A 23,039-nucleotide genomic window follows, 5' to 3' on the forward strand; every position below is an offset into this window, starting at 1 on the left:
ATTAGACCTTTAATGTAAGTAAAGGGTGAAGGGTTACCAGATGGATGCTAGCAATATGGGGATAGAGCCTATCAAAATAGTGCCCATGAGGTCGATTCTTGTCAATTTTCTAAACTTTCCTGAGTGCTCATGAAATCATATTGCAATCAGCATATAACCAAAAGCCACTCCTGCCTCTTCCACGTGTCCGTTACTCCTGACTGCATTTACCAGACCACACATCAGCCCCAACTGCATGAGCATCAGGGAGGGGGTTCAGAAAAAAGATTCCGAAAGAAAATAATGTTTCCTCTTTTGTATTTGAAACTTCACTACCAGATTAAATCTGTCTGTAGTTTTTGTGGAAAATGCTGCTGAAAAACACATCCACTCTAAAGCAGTAGTTAATTATGCTCGTAACTGAGAAAAGCAGCTGAAGCCAGGATCCCTTTGAACCACCAACTGATACAATACTATAATCACTCATACAACTCGGTGATAACCATCTCTTTCTGGTGTCATGCTGTTATTCACATGAGGATGTGACTCTTCAGATGTGCGTCAGTCCTCCTGTGGAGCTTCTCCTCTCCTCACATCATCCTCCTCTTTGGAACAACAGCCACCAGATCAAACTCTGTCTTTACTGAGTGAGACCGCAGCTGAGGAAGACAGGCAGTCTGCATATACACCAGCTTAGTAAACAGTGCTTGGTAAACCACTCTCTCCTTGAGTCTTTGCATGGCTCCAGCTCCAAAAACCTGCATTTTCCAAACCCAGACCCCACGGCTACCTTGCCTTTGGGTCACAAATGTGATCTCTTTAGCATGTAACAGTATTGCACAGGCTGCTCTAGTCAAGGGTAAGCCAAAGTGTAAAACACACTGCAAATGGCAAGAGTATGCAAGATTTCTCCTCCTTCCCTGAGATCAGTGACCTGAGTTTTCTTAATCTTATGGAGTGCTAGCTATCCTCAGGCATTAGAGATGGAATTGCACCTGCTAAGATGAATATCAGTGGAAGCCATTGCTGGAGCCCTGGCTGTGAGTTGTTGTGCTTTGGGCACAGAAAATAAATCAGCACACTGAACAACCTTATTTCTTCTAACAAGATGGCTGCACGTCCCAAGACAGATTTAGGGGTCTCACTGAATGTATGGGGAGATGGAGGGAGACCCATTTACAATTGCATGGTTACTATTAAGACTAAACAAACCTCTTTGCCAAAATTCAGACTTCAGTGAAATCAGTGGGAATTTTTCATTCAAGCAGTAAAAAAAGTAATCTTCTACAGTTCCTTTTAAAAGCATACATTTTCAACATTAACTTTCAATTTTTCATTCAATATCACAGTAATACAATAAAAAAAATCCTAAGTGAATGGATACCTTTATTACCTTTCCAACAAATAAGGGGTCCCTTTGACAGTACACCTTGGGAGCTTCTTACTAGGTAGTACTTTAAGTGCTTCTGCTTCTTTGGCTGAGTGGTTAATTTCAAGTTGATATGATTGGAAAATTCTGTGAAGTACCGAAATCCTCTTTCTCCACAGCCTATACAATTCCCGGAAAATCCTGGAAGAATGAAGCAAGATGACACACACAGAGATTAAATGACTTGTACTATCTGCTAGGAATAAGGCCATTTTAAACCTACCTGTGCACCCAGTTCAGAGTGACTAGAGGCCTCCAGCCAGACAGCTTCATGCCAAACAGAGGCAGCTTTTGGTCTTCGCTTTTCTGAAACTCTTCCATCTTTCTAGGTCATACTAACTTATGCCAAAATCCTACCACTAATTTTCCACTTTACACAGTGCAGAGAGGAATAACTACTTGGCAGGGGAAGAGCTAGATGCCCAATTAGGTAATTTCCATATGGGGCGGGGTGGGGGTGGGGAATAAGCAATTTTTTCTAAATAAAACAAACTTGAGTTCCAAGCTGCCTGCATCTCTCTAAAAACAGTGAGTAATTTATAATAGCAATTTCATGTGACTAAAATTAACCTTAATATCTAATAATTTTTCTCTTGAGACTCCTTATACAAAGCACTTTCCAAGCTGGACCTTACTTACTAAATAAGCTTATTAAAGTCTTAAAAGCAATCATTTGATGTCAAGATTTTCATGGCAAAAGTTAGGAGTGCTTCAGAATGTTTTTAAAAAAACTACAACCTCTCATAAAAGTAACAGATTTAGAAACAAAGGCAGAAGACTGCTTTTCTGCAATGTTTCCAACATGGTTTCACACACTTTCACACACAGGGGTAAAATTTTGAGTTGAGGTCTGGAGGGCAGGGTCCAGACTGAGGACTGATTATAAGCACCCTGGATTACCAGTGCCATTCTCAACTATGTTAATGGGTATGTTGCATATAGATGGAACCAATCTAACATCTCCCAGAACAAAGCACTGGGCACATTCTGAAATGGGCCTGCCTTAAAATCCTTGTGTTTGAATAAGCCCTCTATTATCTAATGCTGAACAATTAAATTCCACTGGCTTACTTGCCACCCATCTCTGAATTGCTTTCAATTCTTAATAAAGAAATATTTTATATTCTTTCTGGAACATCCATAATGATTTATAATAGTGCTGGCCAGATTAATACCTAGTGGAAATGCTTCATTTTTGGGTTTTTTTTCCATTACTAATCAGTTAAAGATCTGTAATAGAACCAATTTTTCATCCTCACTACTGTCATTATTTTCCACAATCCCAAGAAAACACTGGTTCCTACACTCATCTGTCAGCCAAATCTGCAGTTTTATGAAAAAGATATTCAATCTTTTCAAAAAAATGCATTTTCCAAAACACTCTTATTAATTAGGCCATTGTCTTTAGCCTTACTGTGCCCCATTATAATCTTTTACCATTGAGTTGCTGAGGATGCCAAGAAGTAGATTTCTTCATCTTGTTTCTCCTGGGACTGAATCAGTCCTTTCCTTCTCCCTTGCAACCCACAAGAACTACTGGTGCACCTCCACAGTTATCAGAAACAGTCATTAGGGTCTCACAGAGCTACCAGATCAATTCTTTGCTCATAGGTACCAGTTATACAGGTGCAAAGGCATTTAAATATGTAACATCACCAATGGCAGAGATGTGAGTTAGTAGGCTCATTATCAAATTATATCAGAAATGATAGATCGATGCAATCCTGGAGGGGGCAGGGGAGGAGGGCTTACCAACAAAGACAAGCAGTGCCACATTTCATCAGACTAAACACCATCTGTCTGTCTATCAGATAGTTCTTATTCATCAGCTCTTGACACTTCCCCTGCTTAGTGGGGGAGAAGCTCCTCTGAGGATGGTAGTATACACCAGAGTATTCCATGATCCCACTTCCCCAACCGTACCCGGCAAGGGCACATCACCCCACAGCTCCTATCTAACTCAGGCCAGTGGGATTTCTACCTCAGGTCCAAAGGTTTACAGCGTATAGTGGCATATTAAATGGGTTTAAGGGAGGAATGACGTTAGAGCACATAAGTACAAAAACGAGGTGTTTTCAGTAGTTATGCAAAATATTGCTGGTCTGGACCAGAGTTTGAGCACTGTGGTTAAATCAGAGTATTTATGCTTTATTGTAATTTCTTCCCTGTTGAAAGGTCTTTCGTAATATATTCTAGGCAACACAATGACTGGAGGGAGAAACAAGAGAGTAAATTCAAAACAGGTTAAAGGAGCCAAAATACATTAAATCAATTTTACTAGCCTGTTAAAATATATACCAGTTGTGAGCCAGGCAGAAAATCTAGGTGCACATACGCCTGTCTTCAATCACCAAGAAGCATTCTTGTATCAAAATCTGAAAGCTCATAAATGTTACCAATTATGATGTAAGTAGGGTTTTTTTCTTTTTTCCCCCTGTGTATTAGATTTTGAGAAGCAAACTGCCCTCAGAGCTCCTATTGAGAACAATGTCCCTGGTAAAGCCAAGGGCAGAATTTGTCCCTTAATCCAGAGAAGAACAGATAGCTCATCTTCAACAGTTGCATGAGCATATTTCTTCTTAAATGAAAATGCTGTAAGCATTAGTAGAGATAAAGAGTATGTGGATAGTTCACATTTAGAACGCCAGGGCTGCAATTGACTTCTGCCCACACAGAAATCACCAAGCTTCAATTGTGGTTAATTGTGGAACTAGGGACTTGTTTTAAAATGGGCTTTTAAGGCAGGTTCAGCTACGAATTTAATTTAATAAAAGCAAGTCTCTCCTCAACATATTCTAACAGAAGTTCATTAGCTGAAATCACTTTAGATAATTTTGAACTGACCTTTTTCACTGAATTATAATGGCACCAAGAAAAAGAAAAGTCTCTTACCTAAAAGTGCATTTTTTCCATGATCATCTGGCAAAAAACGCTTGTCAACAGCGCAGACTAGAATGTGCTCAGGAAGGTTGGGAGATTTGGCTCCTACTAACAGGAAGCCTGCTGGGATATCAATTTGCTCCATGCACAGAGATACTAACCGTAAATCCTTGCCTGCTTGACAAAAACCTACAAAACAAACCAAAACAAATGATAAATCTTCAAAAGATTTTGTTTAATTTTCTTCTTTTTATTGGTTATAAAAGCAAATGAAGCTTCACAACTTGATGCTGTAACTGGGGCTTTTAATATATCCTCTTCAAGGGAAATAGAGGAAATGGAGACAGCATTTAATCAGATCCACTAGCTCAGAGTTTCAGAGACAATAGATAAACATTATTTTGAATTAAGATCCTGAACACATTCAGGCAGAGGAGAGATGTAAGTCCCTGAAGACTAGATATCAAATGACTCAGAAACTCAATTTTTCAAAAGCATCCAAAATAAGAAGGAAAGTTTGTGATTTTATAACAGAAAACAGCTCTTAAAACATGTCAAAGAATAATTTTTTCTTCAGCAAATATTAGTTTACAGTCTTTTACAGAGAACCAGTTTTGGCTTTGTTGTTTGTAATAGGTTGACATTTGTATATAAACATCACTATTTAATAGAAAGGATTGATAAAAATTGATGATGGAAGTTTAGTATTGAATACCAAAAGAATTTTTTTTTTTAAATCTCATTTTTAACTTGTCTACACATTTTAGGAATTCCAAGAAGTAAAAGATTCATTTGCCGATTTTAGAGATGTACACCATGTTTTCTGTAAGTCTCTAGTTGAGTCTCTTGAGGTCTTAATGGACTGCATTGCTTCAAGTCTCCAATTAAGTTTTTTTCCCACCCAAATAACATATACACACAAAATAAGAACATAACATTGGTTCTTGTGTTACTGTTCAATGTAGGGCTAAAGCCAGCAGCAGAAGCAAGCAAAATCGGGGATTGGATCTAGCTTCTGCTGTTCCATGTTCCCACAGTGGGCAGGTGGCAAGCTGGGACACATAAGAAAGCATGGCAGGGCAGCACAAAGCAGTGGCTGCACACTGCAACAGGGCCCTTGGGAGCTCAGGGCTTGGGGTGAGCGTGGCAGCCATAGCAGGGATCTTCGGAAGGTTGGATGGGATCGCTTGGAGCAATTACAGGACCTCTGGTTGTCCAGCTGGACCAGCCAACTTCAAAGTTAGATTCTTTTAACTAAGTAAATTAACAACATTCAAAGACTCTTCTGTTAGCTTCAACGCCAGACTTATACAGGGATCAACATCACCCGTCACTTTTTGTACAGCTCCATCATATTATTTTTATTGAGTAATTTCTACTTTCAAGCAAGGAAATGTCAGGTGTGAGAGAAAGCTACAGCCATGTGACTTCCTCCGCAGGAAAGGATACGGATCACAATGGGCTTTCTGATTTCCCTTAGGCAGAAGTCAGTGAAAGCACTGCCAGGTTTTATGAAGAGCCAGGCTCATGTTGTGCTCCCCTCCAATTCCCACTTCTTCAGCTGTAAGATCAGTGCTAGCGCCTGGCCTCGCGCATCTCCCAGCAGCAGCTGGCAGAGACCCGCTCTATTTCAGGACACCCAAAGACATCACACATTTACCCATTGACCTTTGTAGCTCTCTTGCTACAACTGTTCTGCTAACAACAAGAAGTGTCATAACATAGGCAATACATGCATGGAAATCATTATCACAATAATCAACATCATTGTTAACAACAAACAGAAACTACATTGGAAATTACTGTAATATCTGTTAAGACTTCAGCTATTAATGTATATTACTCACACAATTTAAAATATCTTTCAAGTAGTCCATAGTTGTTACAGAAATTGTAGGAAAAAATCAATCCACTGCAGAAAGACACTGACTAAGCATCTGGAAACACGTGATCGTAACTTAACCAAGAGCCACCTCAACCATTACTAATACATGTCTCTGCACTCTTGCCTACTGTGCTAAAACCTAGTTTAAAACTTCAGCAAAAATGGTGAAAATTAATGGCTTTTGTTTTTACCTCAAAACTGTACCAGGGAGCGAGCATGCGCAGTGGAATGCACAGAATCAGCTAGCATGAGCCTCCTGGCAAGCAGCAGCTTGCTGAAAACGGGGTCTGGTACAGGCTCAGTCTTGTGCCTACACCCACAATCTGCTGAACCAGTTCTTGGCTGAATAGCTTCTTCAGTTATTCAATCAGCTCAGTTCCAGCAGCTGCTCATTCAAGTTGAAAGCTAGCTTGGATTCACCCCTCACACACACCTTCTTCCAGCCAATGAATCAAAATGAAGTGCCTAAAGTTTTAATTTACAAATCAGTGGGTTATAACAATAACTTACCAATAAGAAGTTACACATGTTTCAGGGCAAAAACATCAAACCCACATATTTAAAGCAACACTTATGCTTTTCTGATTAGTATGTTAATACGTCTTTTTAAGGTGTATTCCTTAGAACATCCTCATCCAAACCAAATAGAATGCTAGGTACCAGGTTAATTATTATCTAGACTTTTCAATGTAATTTAGAAAGAAACAGTTGCAAATAACTCTAGTAACAAAATTCCCTTGCATTCAGAATAGAATTTCCTTATTCAAATGTTAATGCCATTTGGGTATTATGCACAGAATTTTCAAAACTGGCCTTAAATATTTAGGCATTCCATGAAATCTGAGTAGCTGACATACTTAGAAAATACCACTCTACATCTAGAGTTAAAATAGAAAAATTACCCACTGATGACAGTGTGGGCAAACAGGAAATCTGTAGATAAGGATTACGAAACAGCAAGTACAGTAAGATTTCAAGACAGATTTAAACCTGTGCTTTTATACAATTACTCTTCAGCCTTGTCCCTGTGTAAAAACTTTCAGCAAATACCCAGAAGCACAAATTGTGACCAGTAAGAGGCTTTTGAATGAAGTGTTAGCAACAGCAATACTAAAACACCAAAGAAAGTAGGATTCTGGTTGTCAACATCAACAGTTATGTTTCAGTATAGACTTGCTTTCAGAAAGAACACACAAATTGAGAGGGCTGAATATCATGAGAATAATCATGAGTATGAGAAACTGAGAGCTTTTTTGGATGCTTGAGGGTTTTAATGTCCCAGTGAGGTGAAGCAATGCTCCAGCATTCCACAGCATCTGAGCCTAAAGAAAAGACTCTGCTACTACCCATGCTAGGAGCAAAACTGTGGGCACACTTTCAGCAGCTGCGCAGCACTGTTCTGCATGAGTTCCCAGGGGAGAAATTGCAGGAAAATCCTAAGAAACCCACCACATCACATCATCTTAACAAGTTTATAAGCATTACACAGTAACATCTTATCAGTTCCCGTTAAACAAACTGATTTATCTTGGTCTGCTATCACAGGCAACAGCAGCCTCTTACCTGAGCGGCTGTTGATCTGGACATGTTTAATATTTCCCACCATTTAGGATATGTAGGACTACAATTTAGGATATATAAGACTGTACTATAGAAATTCTACATCCTGCCTAAGCTGCAAACAATACCTAAGATGTACTCACTGTATCATCTCTTACTCTACCCAAAGTGCTCTCAGATGCCTTCTATGTTCGCCTTCTTCCTCCCTGCACAATCTCCTCCAGCACCCTTCTCTGCTTTGGTTGGCAACATCTCTGAATCAGAGGTATGTATGTGTAGACTGGCTGGCCAGCACACGCCTCTGTGTTTGGGCTGTGTACAAGTAGAGCTATAATTACTTTTCTGCCCCAGGGGACATCAGTTTAGGGTCACTGATGTCATTCAACCAGCTCCTGAACTTCAGAAACCTTGCTGGAATTACGTATCTTTAAGGATCTCCACTTCTCTGCCAGAAGTGGCAGAAAGCAGCTACCAGCTTCCCTACAGACAGCCAACAGAGCCCACAGGCAACTGCCCACCGAAACCTCATTTTCTGAGGGAGTGAGACAAGTAACAGGGCTGATACTAAAAGGTTTCCTCTGGCTCCCCTTCTGTGGAGGGGAAAGGGATCCTGATGGGTAAGCAGCAAGAGGGGCCAGCACAGAGAGACCCTCAGAGCCTGTGGAGGCTCTTCTCTGGTTTAGTCAACAGCTGCAACAAGAGAGCTTGGGATGGCTGTGGAGCTTGGCCAGGTACAGCTGGGGTTCCCTTCCATTGAGGGATATGAAGCGAATGCACATCTGCTTCCATGCAGTAAAAGTCTTGAATTTTCCTTCAAAGAAATAGAGATGGTATACTCAAGAGCCCTTCACCATCCTTCTTTCCCTTGGTTTCTGGGGCTGCAAATAATTTTTCTAGTTTTAAGTTCCTGCTGCTTTAAATTCTTTTTCATCCTATACTGAATGAGAAAATTTCACCCAAGAAACATTGACTTGGAAGTAACTGACCGGGAGGAGAGAAAGGAGGGATTAATCTCTTTCTCTGCTACATTTTCTAGCTGGCAAGCAACACAGAGACCTCAACGTTGTTTTCTTTTCTGATTTGCATGATTTTGCATTGATATTTAGTTATCTGTTAGAAATAACCGTTTTCACATTAGGGAAGACAAGACATGATGTCTCCGTACAAACAGAACTTGCGCTGCCCGTGTTTAAGATTTAGAACATGCAAAATACATTTACATTTCTTAGCTATTCATTTATAATTGAGCTTGCACATAAATTTCTATGTCAAGCAGCACTAACACATATGACTTAAGAAAGAATGGCACTTCAGTGTCACATACCTGTGTACCTTTTATGGACATCTAAGTATGAAGAGGAGAAAAGCCATGACCCACTAAACCAAAAAATTTCTTTTTATGAAATTCTTTATCAACATATAATAATAAAAAGTAAAAGCACACAGCTGAGTCATTCCATTAAAAAAAATAATCTTCCCACAGGATCTCAGCTTTGTTTTAAATGAAGAGCAGGCATTTATATTCTGATTAGAGATCTGCAAATACCAAGACCAGTCACAAAAAAGAATAACAGCTTTTACAGATATTATCTGCATTTCTTTGAAAGAAAATACATTAGTTTTAATTTCTGAGAAGCATATTTGCATTCTCCAACAGCACTTCATTTAAATTAATCCAGTCCCATCTCCCTGAAAATGACAATGTATCCCCACAATTGTCAACACCTAGAAATGCTGAAATCTTAAAAATGAAATTTGTATATACTTTCCCTTTCCCCACCCGCAAACAAAGAAGTCGTTTCGTTGTGGAGTAACAGCCTCTTGTTGTAATGCAACAAATGAGGTATTTGCATAAGGAATTATCTTCCAAGAATTACATATGAATTACTGGTCACTGTCACTTGCTATTGTAACTTCACAGTAACTGATCAGGTGTTAAGTACCTGCTTACCTAATTGCTGCTGAAACTACCTTGGCCTTTCTTTAAGCATCAGGTAAATTGAGGATTTACTAACAAAAGAAAGGTGCTACTATTGTGTTTCCCACAGATTGCATAAAATGCTATTCCACAAATTAGAAATAGCCTCTTTTAAAGCTACAGCAAACAAGTGGTTCAGAACAGCTTCATATATTACTTTGTTGCATATTTGAGGTATCTGTATGAAAATGAAGAATTATTTTTCTTGAAACCTGTTACAAAAGTTACTTAGTTACAAATGTTCGTGTTGAGCAGAAAAAAAAAAAAAAGCCCCTGAAAATAAGTGAATCCCTTTTATGACCAATAGTAAGGAACAATGGCAAACGCAGTTGCTCCTTCCAATGCACTAACAGGAGAGTTAAGGGATCTAATGTTACGGACAGCTGAGAAGGAACTGTCACTTGAGACACACTGATTTTTTTTTAATCAATGAATAAAGGCATTAATACCTACTTTCTGCACCCATGCAACTGACAACTCAGCCATCTGAATAAAAGAACAAGTCACCACAGAAAATAATATGATAGTTATGGCATATATCCTGAACTCAGGAAAAGCAAACACACAGATACCTCGAAAGGGAAAAAGGTTTCACCCCATCTGTGCTAAAACGTGGGGGACTGGTTTTACAGCAAGCGGAGCTATGAACTGCAGGTTGTAATACCAATATTTTGCTCTTGGATAAGCAATTAAATAAATCTAAATTTAAAGCATTCAAACATAGTGACTTCAATTAGTCTATCAGTATTCTCTAACATTTTCCTAACCTTATTTATCTTTGTAATTAAATAGCTGAGATAAGGCATGTAAACAATGGCACTGATATCCCGTCTTACATCTCTGGAAGGGCATATTCATGAGATGAAAGATGAGCAATCAGATTAATATCTTGCTGAGATATGGTCTGCAGTGTGAATGTTTGGGAACCTGGGTGTTTTAAACACTCAGGTAAACCTTCCTAACAGATTACTACTTTTTTTTTTTTTTTTTTTTTTTTTTAAACAGATGTATTTTCCTTTCCTTTTCCAGATACAAAAACACTTCTCTCTTAAATCAGCTCCTTGAGAAAAAGATTGAAGAGGGTGACATGTTTTGTAAAGTCAGAATGATAAACTTGACCAAGAGTAATGAGCAATTCTAAAATTCTGCAGAGGTAACAACATAGAAAGCTTTCTTCTAGGATTCTTCACTCGTAAAAGACTTACAGATAAAAATCAAAACACAGAATTGCCTCTGGAAGGTCATTTTTTTCCAGGGCATACAAAAAGCATAATATTACAGAGAGAAAAATGAAGCATATAGTTGCATATACTACGTAGCTAATAGCATAACTAGACATAATCTTGTGACATACAGTATGCAGCCACAGCATAGAGGTCTGCATTGCAGTGAGTGCTCAGCAGCTGAGCACCTCCATGCAGGGCCACATTGGGAAGGGCAGCATTACGAAGCAATCCTGAACAGAAGCAACAAAAGCACTAGTGAACATGCAACAGTTTGCACGTGGATGGAAGGTCGTGCCTCAAAGACAGACATTTACCTGGAAGCTCACAACTAGTATTTTTGTCTGGACATGCAAGTGAAACCAGGGATCACCAGAAAGTCTGAGTGAAACTGAGAAAGATCTCTTGATGTCATATAAAAAGCTCTTTCACAATCAAACGCATGGTGGCCTTGGAGCCAGATAAGGTCTTCAGTTCTACTCCTGCTCCTGACAGGCTGGTCCAGAAGTGTGTCACCAATAGTTAAAGAACCCTAAACCTTTAACCTGAATGCATTCACAACCGTTTTATGTATCCATCACACTTCTGAAGGGCTCTGTAGGCATGGCCAGCTCTTCTCCCTCTTTGTGTTTTATCCTTAATATATTTAGAAGGTGTAAGTGTACACCATTCCAGCTTTTGATCTGACAGGCAAAGAGCCTTGTTAGATAGAACTCCTTCCTCTTACCATCCTGTTGGTTCTCCTCTGCATCCTGCCCAGTTTGTTTTATATTTCTTTAACAGAAGTGATCAGAACTGCTCCTGCTCTCCACAGGAGATTTTGCAGCCTTTAATAATACTTGTCCTCAGCTGAGAATACCTTCCTAGGAATGCATTGTTTCCTACTTTCTCCTTCTCTCCTCCTACCATTTTACAAGCCTCCAAAGGATAGCAAACACCCATCTGTGTGAATAACAAATTCTCCCAACAATGTCCCCCAGATTCCCATAGCAGCCAGCCTTTCTATTCTTTGTGTTACAGGGAACTGGCAGCACATTGTTACGGTGGGTAAACATGCTCATGTAAGCTGTATTTGGAAGCGATAAAGGTAAAAATGTCAATATTTGCCACTAACAACCCCCCAAAAATGTCAAAGGATTACCAGTGATTAGTGCTTACTTTAGCACTGCATATAACCATACACTACAGTAAGGTACAAAACCATTCTACAAATTACAACTTTTTACGTACTCTGCACAAGGAAGCCCATCATTCTGGAAGATACTGAATAAAATGTCAAGAAGAATTTTTGGACCTGGTGGGAAGAGTTGTTTGTTTTCAAGTGTCTGAGGGGTACGGGGAGGGATGTTTTTAAGAGAAGCACATCTAATAAATATAAATAGATCTTCCTTCTTTAAAGGAAGCTAAATCTTCAGAATAGAACAATTATAGGATAAGACGAACCAATTATATCAAGTTTACTTGGTCCAAATATGCATAATGATCTGATCCTTTCTTTAACACATTTAAAACCAAACAAAAACCATGCTGTCAAAAATTTTGCTCATCTTGAACAACAAGGACAGTTCAGGGTAAGCAAGCAATGGCCAGCAGGCAGGTAGGGAAAACGAAACAGACAAGCTTCCACGGACACCCCTCTTATCCCCTTGGCAGCAGAAGCAACACCAAGTCTCTTCTCCATTTTCTCTCTCCAAACTCTTCCTTCTGCCCATGGAAGCAACTAAATCCAAGTTTGCCAAGGTTTCTGAGATTAATTTAGGGACAGGCTGAGAACCAGCCATACTGATGCCAACTTAAGCAACTTGTTTGAGGACAGTAAACCAATAATAACCACAGAAAATGAGGGGCTTTCAGAAACTAACCAAGTGCCATGGCCAGTCTTAGACACCATTTTCAAATAATACATTAAATTGTATGTCCTGAAAAAAGGCCTCTTAATCCATATTATCTCAGATTTAAGGTTTTTGACTATAACCTGTATTTCCAGACTTCCTAGCTCAAGAGTTTCCAACTGCAGAGTGTGCATTATGATAAGAAGTAGTTGTAAAAATTACACAGTAAAAAAAAATGGACACCAACCATCAGTAGTGCAAGACCCTTCCGGGGCAGGTTTTTGTGAATACGGGATTGGCGGACTACTTGAATCTGACATGTCTTCATCCTCCTCTTCATCTTCCATGTCATTAACAGTCTGGTTGGTAGAAAAGTCCAGGTTTCCGTTTTGTGAATAGCGATGTACTAACTCTTTATCCAACTCTTCTACCTTTGGTTTCACATCTGAGAAGAATAAAAAATAAAATAGATGCAAGTACTGTTGCAAAGTTTATTTCCTTTTAAAATAACCAGCAAACCATTCTTTCTCCTTAACGAGGCCTAAGATTCAGATTGTCTGTCACACAATGAATTGCTCTGCAATTTTTAGGTTTTTAATGAAACACATCCCACCCTTTTCTCACACAGAAAAACAACAATTGAAATGTGCCATACTTTCAAGGTTACCTTCCGGCAAGAAAGGAGGCTGGTCAGGATCCAGGTACAGCTGTGAGAAGATTGGCCGTGGGACAACACTGCTACATCTCAGAGAAGCTTCTATAGAGTTATGAAGAGCTTCTTCAAAGCGGGCAGATTTTAGTTGCCCTGCATATGAATTCCCCATGATCTAAAAACACAAATAGAAGAGTTGATAAGGGGATGGGAAAGTGCATATGCGGACTGTTTAAAAATGAAGAGTGCGGACTTATTAACGTCCAACATGACAGTGATATAAGGTTAGTAAGAAAGTATGCTATGAAAATTACAGCTCTAACTAGTACTACATGTTCGCATTTCTCTCTCAGTCTGGTAGACTGTATCTGTTTGCTTCAACAACAGCTTTTTGCACATTTCCAGCACACTGCTTTGTGACTTCTGCATACGTGGCCTCTCAACAGCCTCAAGAATCTGTCTGGTGTAGAATTTAATGGAGGGTAGATAAAACCATTATTATTGTCTTTTTTAGGTTTTTCAGAGTAGGCTACAGAACGTTGCATAACAGAGAAAATTAAAAACATCACGTTTGGCTTCATCACTAGTTGTCTGTGTTTACATGATTTGACTTGTCAGTATGCCATCATTTGCAGAGAAACAACACACAGAAACATCCAATGACCTGAATTTTTGCTCTTGCTAGTATTAACTGAAATTATGTGGAAGATGAGGTCTAATCTGGTCTTCAATGTAACACTATGATTTACATGTACTCTGATCCATACAATTCAAATGATCTAATCATATTCTTACAACAAAGACCTTAAGAGAAAAATAAGTAACATCCAAACCATACACAGAAAATGCTGTGAAAGGCTTTTATTTAAAATTCTGCTCTATACTAGTATAGTGAAAAGAACCTTTTAAAGATCTACTTTGACAATTAATATTTATGTTTATATCAGCAATGAATTTATGAACTTCCTGAACTATTCAAGCAGAAACAAACCTGTAGATTATTACTTCTCCTTGGGTGATATTACACAGCCCATATACTTTATATTTGTGCTCCCAGCACTGGATACAGACTCTCAAATGTAAACATTTAGTAACAGGATGGCCATGGAAGGTTTTTCAATAAGCTAAGGAAGACTCACTGAAACATGAAATTTTCCACTTTGCTGGATCATTATACCATATCACACGTGTTCCAAAGAAACAGCAATCTAACATTTTCCAATATTCCGAATACAAGACCGCATTTTCGGAGAATTTTATTTCAGCAAAGGTAACTTTTGTCCAGTTAAATCAACAGATAGAAAAGTACAAAACCTTATAATGTTATCCTTGTACTTCCCTTCACAGGATGTCACCTAGCCCTATGACCAGGAAGAGACCTTGGCCAAGAAGGTAAGTTGGCATTTAGAAAACCTACAATTCCACTCCTGCTTTATCACTGGGTTGCTCAAGGTCCTCAGGGCCACCTGTAAAAGGGCAGTAATGATGACAACCTCTTACAGCAGCATTTGAGATCTCTTAGTATTAACAAATAACTAAAAGCCAAACACTACTATATGACTGGAATACATAGGTATAAAGCTTATCTAATTACTCACCTCCAAATTGGGAGAGAGGCTCAGTTCCCTATTCAGTCAGAGATTTTATACAACTTTGGGAAAACAATTCCGCATCTCTGAATTAGACTGGCTTTTAATAAATTCTGGGGTAACAGCATTTCCCTACCCCAACCAGAGACAACATAAACACAGTTTCTTAACATGATGCATCCAGGTTTTTCAGCAATAGAATACTTAAGAGGATTCTGGCTTTCATTCTGTAAGTTTTCATTAAATCTGGAAATAGCAGGGAGTGTGTATACAAACACACAACTACAAAGCAATAACTAACAGCAAAAAGTTATGCTGAAGGAGGATTAAGGTTGCAGTACATTAAATCCTGTCAGATACCTTTGAACAAAGAATTGATGAAAAGCAGTTAAGTGACTGAAATCCTGGTTTTACCGAAATCAGTGATGATATATCCATAAATGTCAGTGAAATCACAACACACTTCTATATCATTAAATTGCATGTAATAAAATTTCATTTCTGTTCTACGGAATTTTATGTCAGGTACAATGAGCTTAAGGTAGGATTTCAGGAATGTACTAAACTGAAAATATTTTAGTTAAAACACCATAATAAAAATTAATCCATTTTTAAGAATCACTAAATTTGCAATTCCCACAGCACTCACCTGCATGAAGTCTGTTCATCCTCCACGTTTTCTACAATCTGTATGTTGTATACCGTCTATGCCAACTATTTTCGTTTTGATGGGGAACTATTAATAAAATACAGTATGCACACAGCAAAAATGCTGGAGAGCCAAGGTTATTTAATTTGCCTCCCTGGCATCTAGACAAAGAGACTTGCCTGTAGATGGCAATTTCACGGATTTATCTGAGCAAGTTGGTTATATTACCGGTGGACATTTCTAGCTTGCCAAGAGAAAACGAGGCTGCAACTGAAAAAGCCAAGTAAAGGAAAGCTTAGGAACCACAGCTTGTGTGAGCACTGGTCTCTGCCGCATGGAAGCGGAGCAGGAAGAAGGCTTGTCGGGGACATGCTCGTGTAGGACAGGGCAGGCGGAGGGAGGTATCAGAGAGCAGAGCGGACTGATGGGGCCCTGCTGGGCCATGGCGGGGGAAGCTGTGAGCCCCGGGGACCAGCACCAGGGAGCCAGAACTGGGCAGCTAATTTCCTAACGATGCCCGAGGCCATTAGGGCAGCTGGGCCTCATGTGGAGTTCAAGGGAGCTGGGGGGGGGGGGGGCAGGCAGAGGCCAGACAGCAGGAGGCTCTCCCTCTGCAGGGGAGAGGAGCTGGCAAGACCTTCCGACAGTGAGCTGCTGTCTGGTTCAGGTTGTGCCATCCTGATCCAGCCCGTCTGAAAGTCAGAGGCACCCATTCAATTACCGCCTTAGTGTTTCTGCTTTTGATTCTACCCCTAAATGCCTGGTGCAATTAGGAAGCGCTTCATTTTCCCCCTCCCAGCATAAAGGGGAGGCAGCTGGCACCACAGCAGCGGCAGGGGAGACAGCAGGAGCAGAACGTGCTTCAAACGTGCTCCAAACGTGCTCAGCTGTGTGGTGGTGGGCTGAGGAGGCAGCAAAGAGTCTGGCGGAGAAATAAACCGGTGGAATTTGAAGGGAAGGAGAAAAGAGGAAAAAACCATTTCTGTTATTAAGACACGTACTTGCCATATCTGCATTTAAGTGTGACCAAACCCGATGGTTTCAAGTAACTAAATGCTCATTGCTAAAAAAAAGTTACGCAAATAGTATGCTGGTCCTACATCCCTGTATGGAGGCCATTTGGTAAAAATAAAACAACCAAAAAACCCAAACCCTGTTGCTTTCTCGAGTGAAATTAAACAAGTTTTCCCTAAAATTCTGCATATCTGATGTAGTGACAGTGAGCTCGGGGGATGTGGGAGAGACGGTTCTGTGCTATCCTGTCAACACCGATATCTCAGTGCTTACTCTCACACCTACTGTCCTATATCCAGCCATACTGCACTGAGCTATGTCAGAGCTTCCTTGGGTGCACTGAGAGGTTTCTAATGGGCAGGAGGTTTGATGTGGGGGTAAATAATTCTTTCCACATCTACATGCACACTAGCTGCAGCTAGCTCTGCACAGAGCTGTCTAGATTCCCAGCGATCAGCAATTTGCACATCTGTAATACAGTATTTCAATACAGTATTTCAACCCTCAACTTTCCTTTTAACTGCACCATCAGATATCAGTGTACTTTGTAAGTTGTCTATTTCTCTTGGCAACCTTTTAGCTCTGTTTTGGATTGGACTCTGCATGATGTTAGTATGTGCATTATTCAGAGTACGTACATACAGTAAGATTTGCTGCTATATGTTCTTCTCCCCACCCCACCCCACCAAGAAGGCTGTTTGATAACAGCCACTCTCCAGGCTGCCCCTCTTTCCCAATTTTGCCACCACTCAGACAGACAATTTTTCTTTTATGTCCTTAAAACTTTCTATAGAGAGACTAGAAGACACAATTAAAATGCAATAATTACAAAATTAAATCTGTAGCAAAACATGAAATAAGAGAATTTCCTAACATTCAGATCACTTGTACCTCTACACTATCACTCTCAGAGCACTCCTCTGCAAAGATCCAAATACTAAGGCACCGTGATTTCCACCCAACACTTCTCCACTGCTGCTATGCTTCTTCAAAGCAAATTTCCTAAGCCTGCTACAAGCCTTTGCAGTAGCCCATCACTGAACTGGAGGATTAACTGTGAGATTTGCTGGAGTCTGAGAGACGCCTTAGAACAGAGCAGTAAGGCAGCCCTCACATCTCAGTCTGGGTCCTTACAAAGACACAGGAACAAGGGAATCGTGAAGTTCCACTAACCTAACCACATGTAAAGAAGTATTAATGATATAGGTTTTAATAAGAAATTAAATACGGGCATTCATTATGGAAAGCAAAACTACAGTTACTGGGTGTTTCCATCAAAGCAGACAGAAATGAAAGCAAACTGGTGACTGACTTTAGCACTGCATCACTTAACTGTGGGATGAAGGTCCCAGGGAAATTCTGATCACTCTTTCAACCCCAGAAGGTGAACTTACAAGAGAAAGTCTCATCAATTCAAGCAAATAATTGTCCCATGCAGTCATCCAGGTTTCAAAAGATCTGTGCAGAAACATGACACTGGATGTTCAAGAAGAACCAAAGCCCAGGTCCAGCAGACTTGCAGCGTGTAAGTATAGTAAATACTACCCACTTTTAGTCAGAAAAATAGGTGACTATGGTCCTTCACATACCAAAAAAAAAAAAAAAAAAAAAAATGGATAGTGTATTGTTACCCAAAAGCTCTTGGGAGCTACAACTGCACATTGAGTTGAAGGCTCTGCTAGTAAAAATATAATCAGATCATTCAGTACACCAGATACCACATATTTGGCCTCCAGGTGGGTCATGACCCCAGAGACTTTAAAGGAGAGGAACCGAACTAGAGGATGAGGGAGGGGGTGAGTGTTGTTGTTATGGCTTAAAGCAATTTCACAATTACCTGATAGCGAATGATGAATCTGATGCAAACACCCTCCATTAAGTCAGCTCTATCAAGTCCTTACTTTGTGTTTAACCTAATGATGTAATTGTGTTCTCCAAAACACATAATCTGGCTTCTGATCTGGCCTAACCCCACAGGAAAGTTTCTCTTCAAAGGAAAAGAAAGCAAGTTCCTTCACAAAGGCACTGCCAGGCCCAGCACAGTTTCTGTATCTCAAAGGGTTATCTTAGGCAAAGAGAGACCAGGCATCTATTTATGCTGTAGAATTGTTTGGGAACTACTTGTTTCAGGTACAACTACCATTTTCTATTATTTACGTCATTCTTATTGACTTTCTGGGAGTAGTATTTTTTCCCCCCATTAAAGCATCATTAGGATGCATCATGAAAATGCATACAGCAGAAAGGATGACAGTTGGTAATGACAATTACAAATACGTACACTAAAAGTGTAGACTTTGAAGTCAAAAGTATATACCCAGCATTAACTGCATTATTCAGTCGGGAAAGACTTACGTGTGAGCCAATGCAAGACTGCAAGGTGGAGTAGTCTCATTACCAGATCCTTCCTCTCATAACCTTTGTAAGATCTTTTTTTCCCTCTTCACAGTCCTTTCAAGATCCTGAGATTCTCACTCTGCTTTTGTCTTGGTTAGGGATATCCAAACTCAGCTGCAGAAGGGTTTACAATCTTATGCAGCAAGTGATAGATAATTCATTCACAAAAGTCTTTCAGGAAAAATGATTAGTTTGTATTGATTGTGCTTACAGTGGAGTTTCCTTTCGTTGTTTTTCTTTTTTTTTTTTTTTGAAGAAAAATATTGATAGCCTCCATCCACACGTTTAGAATCTAGTCTTTCAGTCTGATGTTGCCACTACTGTGTCAGAGGAATGGGAAAGATCAAGAACACCTGCTTTTTTCCTGACAAGGTTCTTCCTTTACTGCTCAGTTAATAGTATCTGTACTTGGAGTATTGCATCAGATTACCTGGGATTTGGACAGAGACAGATAAATGGATACACAACAGAGCTACATACAGGATGTTGGCCCAGGGCAGCTATTCCCCCACAACATGGAACAGAAAGAAAATCACAAGTAGTGCTAATATGGAGGTTGCTATGTCCTTACTGCTCCATCCCTTCCACCATAAGACTATCCCCACAGTCTTCAGGCACAGTTCACAAAACAATGAACATACTAAAGGTAACATGCACACCTGAATTCAGGATGGTGTTAGTAAATTGAACTTACACGTGTAAAGCTTTCAACTCCAAATCACCCTCCAAATACTAAAAAATTAAGTCTGAATTGCATTTTTAAAAATTCAGTGATCTGCAAGTTTTCGGCTTCACAGTGCAAACAGCAGTGAGGCAACACTGAGGCTGAAAAAGGAAAACCACCAAGAAACTGAAACTCTATCTCATCTCTTTTACTTAAAACTGGAAATGTCTCTTCAGTTCTTTTTAACAGTATTATTTACTGAGCTGTACACCTGAAGAGGAGTTTAAAACTGCAGTCAAGCATAGAATATATTATGAGGTGCAATGTTACAGAAGTCACTGCAAGTTAAGCTCCGGTCAAGTTTTACAAAATGGTAATTCAGTAGTTTTAAGTTACAAGTACAGCACTTGTGTTTATTACCTAACATCTCACATTCTCCTTCATCTTTCAAATATTCTGATAGAAGTCTACCAGAATCTTTAGAAGCAATCTATCTTTTGTAAGTCTGAATTTAAAAAACACTATTGTAGAGTTAGAATCAAACTACATAAACCCAACAACAGTCAGTTCTTATCACCAAACTGGAGCTGAAGTCATTTTGCACGATTTCTGCATGTGAAGCTTTGTGACAAGGACTGTACAGACCTTGCACTGGCTTTGTCTTTCTCCAGGTTATGGCTCCCACTCAGAAAAGAAATGCTGCATTCCAGGTGGGCTGAACTCTTTAAGGCACAGGAAGAGGAAAGCCATCGCAGTCAGTGCTGTGGGGATGCTCACCACATTCCTCTAGTGAAGACTGAGATGATTTAAGGATTAAGCATGTGCCAAACTTCATTTGATGTCATTTCCTCAGTAAACAGATGCAACAGACAGATGAAAGAAAACATCTGACTTCACTACAGTGACAATACAATATGCAAAAATTATGGAGAACTAGTTTCTGTGAATAAATAATGCTGAGCTAGAAGCATTTAAAGCAATATATGCCTACCTGAATACAGAAAATTACATGAAAAAGTACTGTAAAGAGACCGGAACATTAATGGAGCACAGCTATAGCTGGTACGATTTGGTGGAGTACTTGGAAACAAGGAACGTCTTTTGACAACTGTTGTAAATGCACAGCTCACTTTCATGGGCAAAGACCACCTTATGCACGCAAACACTCATATACAAATAGGCACTGTATGTTCTGTCACCAGTTGCATGCACCCATACACTTTTACTCTCTCTCTTCCACTCTCATTCACCCACACACATCTGTTCACACAACCCTGCCCTCCTCCCCAAGCTTTTGCAAATACATCATTTCCCTAATTATTCCTCCTCTGCCTTCCTACTGTGGAAAAAGGAACTTAATTAGAAACCAGAAATAAACTGTATTTTGTGTTTCTAATAGTAAATATATATATAACCTTTTTAGTCTTCTCTGGGGTTTCGTGGAAAGATCAATGATACAGGGTTGTGGACAATGACAGGAAGTCAGATACCAACAAACTTGACCATAAAGGCTATAAAAGAGTATAAGAGTTAATAAAGATTCAGTTTTCAGTCATACAAAAAGAGATGCTCAGTAGCAGATAAGCAAGAATGAGAAGATTATATAGTGGAGTGCAAACCTTACATAAGTAGGCCTATATCCTTAATGATATAGAAGCTTTCAGGAGTTAGTTATGTCAATTTAACCTATTCTGACAGTAATGTTTTTAGAGCCCTCTGTAATGATGTTATGAAATTAGGAGATAAGTTACTGAGAAGGTTTTCTAGGGTTTTTACAATTAATTTGTAGAAGATGGAGTAAATGCTTTTATGCTACTGGGATCTTTCACAATCTGCATAGGAAATGGAACATTACTGTACATCTTCAACAGAAGAGGCACATTTTTCTTTCAACAGAAAAACCTTCAGGTGGAAAAAAAAAAGGTGTAACGTTAAAAGACTTCATTATTTTAAAAGGAGTATGTGCTCACACTTGGACGCTTACACACTCATTGCAGAGGCAGCACAAATAAATCACTAACGAGCACTTTCAAAAATCTCAGCTTGCTTCCTTAAAACAAGCATCCTTATACATAGCTTTCCCCATTTATGTTCCCTGCCCTAAATAAATAGGACTATTAACTACATTATTAATGACAGTGCAATACAACAAAATCAGTAATGGTGCTTAAGCTGAGCTGTAGAATCAAGGCATATTTTTGCTGTGTAATTCTGATTTTTAATTAGTTGCAGACATGAATTACAATTTATTCTCCTAACAACTTAGCATGTTAGCACAGTCAGGCAAGTTACATGCTTAAATCCTTTCAGCTACCACTGATAATTAGCTGACACAGCAGATACAACTAATGTAGTATCTAAGTAATCAATGTAATAACTACTTAAATAACTGTAATTGCATGTAGCATTTTGCTGCTTACTGAAATGTTTTTCCAAGTCCAAATTTGTTACTCAAACCATGTATTCAAAATCAGTACCTGTTCCCAAACCTAAAAGATTTTTTTTTTAATGGAGATTTGATGTTTATTTCAATGAAATGCTGTCTAATATTACAACATTTTTAACAAACTTTATGTGGACTTCTTTAATTTCCTTGACTGGGAAGCTCAGTGAACAGACTTGTCACATCATTCCAAATATGAAACACAAGTCTGTATTTGGCAACAATTTTAAAGCTGGTAACTATCACTAATTTCTCACTTTTATGAATTATGTATTTTTCCCCCCCTGAGAGGTTGCTTTTTTTCACCTGAGAAGGTGAAAGGTAAAGTTACCAGTTCTTCAAGAGCCATATAATGACATAAAAAGGAGCATTAATAATGGCATCTCAACTTGCACTGCTCATGAAAATGAAAAGGATGATGCATTAAGCATAGGTGGTCTGGTTACGTAGAAGCTGAGCATTTCACCTACAATCCCAAGCATCCTTTGAAGGTCTTATCAGTAAAGTTTGTTATCAACTCTTCAACACAACTGGACTAACAAAGACCACCATATGAAGCTAATTAAATTAATGATTTTTCCAACCATTGAGTTCCCTCAACTTGTTTGTAATACTTACTAATTTTTTTCTTGCACATCCTCTCTACATCACTTCTCATGATCTGCTTTCAGGCCTCAATACTGTAAGTACATACTCACCTGCCTGCTGATGCTTTCTTGTCTTCAATAGGACCATGGTGTAGGACTATACACTATGGCTTAGCAAACCACGTTTGTAAATTATTGTAAACCCTTACGCCACTAGGCTGCAAAAATCTACGTTTTAAACTTCATAGCTTATACTATTTATATATTATATGCTACCA

General features: G+C 39.2%; 1 protein-coding gene across 13 annotated transcripts in view; it reads right to left on the reverse strand.

Moving 5' to 3' along the window:
* Positions 1-23,039, reverse strand: part of GREB1L (GREB1 like retinoic acid receptor coactivator) — a 144,617-nt gene that overhangs the window by 52,941 nt on the left and 68,637 nt on the right. For 8 of the 13 annotated variants that reach the window (XM_056330835.1, XM_056330834.1, XM_056330832.1 and 5 more), the window contains 4 exons: positions 13,422-13,593; positions 13,014-13,211; positions 4,301-4,477; positions 1,373-1,549 (listed from right to left, as the gene is read on the reverse strand). In XM_056330835.1, the coding sequence (XP_056186810.1) occupies positions 1,373-1,549; positions 4,301-4,477; positions 13,014-13,211; positions 13,422-13,590 (721 nt within the window). In that variant the 5' untranslated portion in view covers positions 13,591-13,593. Of the gene's footprint in view, positions 1-1,363; positions 1,550-4,300; positions 4,478-13,013; positions 13,212-13,421; positions 13,594-23,039 lie in introns of all 13 variants that reach the window. The other 5 variants (XM_056330845.1, XM_056330842.1, XM_056330841.1 and 2 more) reach the window with 2 other exon arrangements.

This window comes from Falco biarmicus, chromosome 3 (assembly GCF_023638135.1).
Source record: "Falco biarmicus isolate bFalBia1 chromosome 3, bFalBia1.pri, whole genome shotgun sequence".
NCBI classification, from domain to species: Eukaryota; Metazoa; Chordata; class Aves; order Falconiformes; family Falconidae; genus Falco; species Falco biarmicus.